General features: G+C 65.3%; 1 protein-coding gene across 1 annotated transcript; it reads right to left on the bottom strand.

Annotated features, from left to right (window-relative positions):
• Nucleotides 1–1539: 1539 nt before the first annotated feature.
• RNF222 (ring finger protein 222) lies at nt 1540–2566 on the bottom strand. Its single transcript, XM_002186822.5, has one exon. It carries the CDS (start codon nt 2472–2474, stop codon nt 1815–1817), a length of 660 nt encoding a protein of 219 aa, XP_002186858.5. The 5' UTR covers nt 2475–2566; the 3' UTR covers nt 1540–1814.
• Nucleotides 2567–5926: the final 3360 nt, after the last annotated feature.

Below are 5926 nucleotides of genomic sequence, written 5' to 3'. Positions count from 1 at the left end.
GCGCAGGGAGCAGGGGGGGCTCTCTCCTGCGGGGCCATTAGCCGGGATCTGTGCACAGCCCGGCCTTGCCCAGCTGCGGGAGAGCTGTTGGCGGCCTCCCCGCACTCCATGAGGCAATAATTGGCAATAATCGACAGGCAATTCTCGCCCTAATGGGTTCTTGGGTCACCTGGCCATGCACACCGCTGGTCACGGCCTCGGGTGACCCCTGCCAGCCCTGCCATCCCTGGCTGAGCAGTGCCACCCCTGGGAAACACCCCCCTGGCCTCCCTGGCTGTCCCCCTGCCCCGTGCCCGGCCCTGGCACAGCACCAGACACCCCCAGTCCCTCCCAGTGCTGCCACCGCAGCTCTGCCAGTGCCCGCTGCCCTCCCAAATACCTCCAGGGCTGCAGCCGCCCTGTGCCCCCTCCCACAGAGGGGCTGCTGCCCTGGCACCCTGCAGACTGCCCAGACAGATCATAATAATAGGGTTTATTGTTAAATAGGGCAGGCCCACGTCATGGCCAGGTCACCATTTCTTATGAAACAGGGTTTCCATTCCAGTGCGGTGTCTCAGGCGCTTCTCACAGGGGGCCGGGGTCACGGCACCCCAGCTTTGGGTGGGGACACTGGCACAGGGCTGGGGGAGCGCAGGAACATCACAGGGGGCAGCAGGGCAGCAGGGCAGTGTCCCCAGCTGTGACCCCAGGGATGGCAGGGGACACCACCAGCTCCCCTGCCCCACACTGCTCCCCCTCCCCAGCCCCACACTGCCCTGATTTGGTGCCCTGAAAAGCCCTGTCCGGTCCCAAAGCCACCTTGGTGGCACTGCTGGCCCTGTTTGTGCCTCCCTCGGGAGCATGGGAACCCTGGGCCGGCCCTGTGCCCCACTGCCACCTCCCATGGGGGACAGGCAGGGATGTCCTGCTCACCCTGGGGTGACAGGGACATTCTGCTCATGTTGGGGTGACAGTGAGGGACGTCCTGCTCACCCTGGGGTGACAGTGGGGGATGCCCTGCTCACCGTGGGGTGCCCAGCCTGTTTGGCACAGGTGAAATGAGCCCCTGGCCATGAGGAGTGGGATACGGGGACAAGGAAGTGCCACTCTGCCACAGGGCTCCTGCAAGGACAGCAGGGTGGGATCCCAAATCTGCCCCCCTGATGGCCAGAAGTTGGGTTTGCCCCCAGCCCTGTCCCTTGGGGCAGGAGGGACGCTGTGACAACAGGAGGGTGGCCACGACCATGGGGCACTCAGTGAGGCAGGGCACGGCTGGGGCTGCCTGTGGGGTGAGCTGGGCTCCCCTTCCAGCCCATGGCACTGCAGGGAGGCTGGCACAGGGGAGGGTGAGCTCGGCAGGGCCAGAATCACTCTCTCCATCCTCTGCCCTCGTGCCCGGCAGCTGCAGGCTCTGCTTTGTCCACCCTGGGATGGAAGCTGTGAGTTTCTGCTCTGGGCTGGATGCATCTCCATGATGCCCTGGGACCTCCAGAGCCCCCCAGCCTGGAAGCCTGGACCCCCATAGCTGGGCAGGAGCAGCACGGCCCTGCAGGTGCTGTCCCAGGGTGCGGCAGGATCCCTCCACAGACACCCCGCAGGAAGCCACCAGCAGGCTGTGGCTGTCCCCATCTTAACCAGGAGGGACAGAAAATGCCACCAGCGACGCTTTGAGCAGCTGGAGAGCTGCAGGAAGGTCTGAGAGCCCGCTCAGTCCCCGGCTGGATGAGAGAGCTCCACCCGGAGCTGATCTGGGCTTTCTCCAGGAGCCCTCGGAGAGCCGCTCCAGCCCAGCTGGGTGCCAGCAGCAGTGACACCCCCGCGGGGTCCCCGCGGGGCTACAGCTCCCTCCTGACCAGCAGCAGCCAGGGCAGCACGGCCGCCAGCAGGGCCACGGTCAGGACGAGCATCACGGCCAGGCCCATGGGGGACTGGCAGCACTGCAGTGCCAGCGCTGAACCGGGCACCTCTGAACTGGGCACCACCGAACCGGGCACTGCCGGGCTGGGCACCGCTGAACCGGGCACCACCGAACCGGGCACAGCCACGTCCTCGCCGCCCCTCCCAGCCAGCAGCGGCACCCCGCGCTCGCTGATGATGAAGATGTGGGCATCCCGTGCCAGCAGCCCCGCCGGGCACCGCTCCGGGCTCTGCAGCGGCATCACGAAGTGGCTGGGCACCACCAGCACATTGCTGGCCTCGCTCTTGGCCAGCTGGCACAGAGAGGATGGCGACAGGGGCATCTCCAGTGCACCCTTGGGTGGCCACGGAGCCTTCTTCTCGCTGAGGAAGGTGACGAAGCGGCACACGGGGCACACGATGCTGCTCTGGACGTGCCCGTCCAGCTTGGCCGCCAGCAGGCACTTCACCAGGCAGTCGTGGCAGAAGCTGTGGCCGCAGCTGAGCCGCCGGTGAGTGGCCTCCAGGGGCTGGAACTTCTCGTAGCACACGGGGCACTCGGCCGGGGCAGCGTCCTTGCCAGGGCAGGGCTCGGACATCGCCGCTGTGCTGGGAGAGGCACGAAGGGTTAATCAGGCACCGTCTGTCTCCTCCTCGCTGCTCTCTCGGCACTGCCCTTCACCCTCTCAGCCTGGCATGGGTGCCTGGCATGGCCTGGCTGCTCTCAGCCTCCCCGTGCTGCCCTGGGCAGGGGTGCTGGGAGGGTCTCAGCTCCAGAGCCCTGCAGGGTACAAATCCCTGGCTGCCAGAGCACGGGGCAGGGGGCTGAGCCCCTGGACAGAGCCGTGCCTGTGGGATTCCTGGTACAGAAATTCCAGGCTCAGGCTGTGCCATTCCAGACACAAACTGTGCCATTCCTGGTACAGAAATTCCAGGCTCAGGCTGTGCCATTCCAGGCTCAGGCTGTGCCATTCCTGGTACAGAAATTCCAGGCTCAGGCTGTGCCATTCCAGGCTCAGGCTGTGCCATTCCAGGCTCAGGCTGTGCCATTCCTGCTACAGAAATTCCAGGTTCAGGCTGTGCCATTCCAGGCTCAGGCTGTGCCATTCCTGGTACAGAAATTCCAGGCTCAGACTGTGCCATTCCTGGTACAGAAATTCCAGGTTCAGGCTGTGCCATTCCAGGCACAAACTGTGCCATTCCAGGCTCAGGCTGTGCCATTCCTGCTACAGAAATTCCAGGTTCAGGCTGTGCCATTCCAGGCTCAGGCTGTGCCATTCCTGGTACAGAAATTCCGTGCTCAGGCTGTGCCATTCCAGGCTCAGGCTGTGCCATTCCTGGTACAGAAATTCCGTGCTCAGGCTGTGCCATTCCAGGCTCAGGCTGTGCCATTCCAGGCTCAGGCTGTGCCATTCCTGGTACAGAATTCCAGGCTGAGACTGTGCCATTCCACACCAGCTCAGGAGCCAGACCCGCAGGAAGCTGCAGGTTTTTCCAGACCTGGTGGCGTTTCCACACCCTGCCCAGCCTGCACCCCTTTTCTCACTGTGCCACGGGCACCCTCTGAGGTGCTGCCCTCCTCCTGCAGGGCTGTCACCGCTGCCCCGGGCACCAGGAGCCCTCCCCAGGCAGGGAGCGGGTCCGGCTCCTGCCTCGGGAGGGATCAGGGACCGCTGCTCCCTCCCTCACCCCAAAATCCCCTTACCTGTGGGGCCCCAGGACAGCGGCCCCTCCATGCAGGGCTGTCCCCAGCCCGGGGCTGGCCCGGGAGAGCTCCGGGACACGCGGGGACAGCCGGAGCGGCCGCGGCCGAGGCGGGCGCGTTGCGCAAAGGCGGAGCGGGGCCGGGCCGGGCCGGGCCGGGCAGGGCCGGGGCAGCTCCCGCGGAGTGAATGCGGAGGAACCCGTCCGCCCTTAAAGGCTCCCGCCGGGCCAGGAGTGGGCGAGCGGCTGCGTCAGGCGTGGGGAGGGACACGGGCACGGGGCTGCCTGCGTGGGTCACGGCAGAACCCGGCACTGAAAGGGTGCCCGGGGCTGCACGGGTGCTGCACGGGTGCTGCACGGGTGCTGCACGGCTCCTGCAGCGGGGCTGGGCTACTCACCCCCGCTGCCCGTCCCTCACCCTGTCCTCATCCTCCTCACTCCCATTACTGCCCATCCCTCACCTGCCCTCTTCTTCCTCACCCCATCACTGCCCATCCCTCACCCTGCCCTCATCTTCCTCCCCTCCTCACTGCCCGTCCCTCTCCCTGCCCTCTTCTTCCTCACCCCATCACTGCCTGTCCCTCACCCTGCCCTCATCTTCCTCACCCCATCACTGCCCGTCCCTCACCCTGCCTTCATCATCCTCACCCTCATCACTGCCTGTCTCTCACCCTGCCCTAATCCTCCTCACCCCATCACTGCCTGTCCCTCACCCTGCCCTCATCTTCCTCACCCTCATCACTGCCCATCCCTCACCCTGCCTTCATCTTCCTCACCCCCATCACTGTCTGTCCCTCAGCCTGCCGTCATCATCCTCACCCCATCACTGCCCGTCCCTCAGCCTGCCTTCATCTTCCTCACCTCATCACTGTCTGTCCCTCAGCCTGCCTTCATCATCCTCACCCCATCACTGTCTGTCCCTCTCTCTGCCCTCATCTTCCTCACCCCATCACTGCCTGTCCCTCACCCTGCCATCATCATCCTCACCCCATCACTGCCCGTCCCTCAGCCTGCCCTCATCTTCCTCCCCTCCTCACCCCATCACTGCCCCCCTGGGTGCCACTGAAGGGCCCAGCAAAGCCCCCCGAGCACCCACGGGGGCTCTGCTGTTGTGTCCCTGCCCGGGGGGCTTCCAGCACCTCCCCAACCCTGCTCAGGGCACAGCAGGAGCTCCACGGGCTCAGGGCAGCAGCAGCCCCGTCCTTGGCTACCTCAGCACTGCAGGTGGCTCATGCAGGTGGAAACCCCCCGGAGAAGGTTCCTGGCACCTCACCTGTCCCAGAGTGCCACCTGTGCCTCGGCTGGCCAGGAGAGCACAGCCATGTGAAAGCTGCCCCAGCCCAGCACTTTGGAGCCCCCCTGGCACCCCCAGCCCACGTTTCATCGTGCAGGGATCTGGACCGAGGAGGTCCTGGCGTGCACACAGTGGCCCCAGGGCACTCAGGAAGGTGCCAGGGCTCTGTGGGACAGAGGGCAGGGGTGACCCCTGGCACCCAGAGCCCAGTGGGAAAGGCCGGGCAGTGCCTCCGTGGGCCGGGCAGGCTCGGGCAGGGCCGGGCGTGGGCAGCAGTATCAGTCACCGTGGGCGCAGGGCTCACATGGAAGTGTGGGTGCATTCCCACAGGGCACCCCGGGGCCCTCAGGGGTGCCTCGCCAGCCTGGGCCCCTGTCCCTGCCTGCAAGGGCACCCTGAGCACAGCAGCACCTTCCTCACCTCCCAGGCTTGGGCTCGGGCTGCTCCACTCCTCATCCCAGTTCTCCTATCCCAGTTCTCCCTATCCCTATCCCAGTTCTCCTATCCCAGTTCTCCCTATCCCTATCCCAGTTCTCCTATCCCAGTTCTCCTATCCCAGTTCTCCTATCCCAGTTCTCCCTACCCCAGTTCTCCCTATCCCCATCCCTGTTCCCTTATCCCAGTTCTCCTATCCCAGTTCTCCCTACCCCAGTTCTCCCTATCCCCATCCCTGTTCCCTTATCCCAGTTCTCCCTATCCCAGTTCTCCCTATCCCAGTTCTCCCTATCCCAGTTCTCCCTATCCCAGTTCTCCTATCCCAGTTCTATCCCAGTTCTGTGAAGAGCATCAGCAAGTGAAGGTGAAACCTCTCAGGGAGGTTGTCCGAGGGCTGGGCTTGCACCTTCCCTCCCGGCACAGACAGACAGACAGACCTGGGAACGCATCCCGCACCCCGGGGAACGCATCCCGCACCCCTGGGAACGCATCCCCCACCTCCCGCGCCCCGGGGAACGCAGCCTGCACCCCTGGGAATGCATCCCGCACCTCCTGCGCCCCTGGGAACGCATCCTGCACCCCGGGGAACACATCCCGCACCTCTGGGAACGCATCCCG

The sequence above is a fragment of the Taeniopygia guttata genome, chromosome 18, assembly GCF_048771995.1.
Source record: "Taeniopygia guttata chromosome 18, bTaeGut7.mat, whole genome shotgun sequence".
NCBI classification, from domain to species: Eukaryota; Metazoa; Chordata; class Aves; order Passeriformes; family Estrildidae; genus Taeniopygia; species Taeniopygia guttata.
The sequence above is the reverse complement of the archived record's forward strand: the minus strand, read 5'-3'. Positions and strand labels throughout refer to the sequence as shown.

Excerpts from the sequence above, each read along its gene's own strand:
- RNF222 (XM_002186822.5), bottom strand. The coding sequence starts at position 2,474 with ATGTCCGAGCCCTGCCCTGGCAAGGACGCTGCCCCGGCCGAGTGCCCC.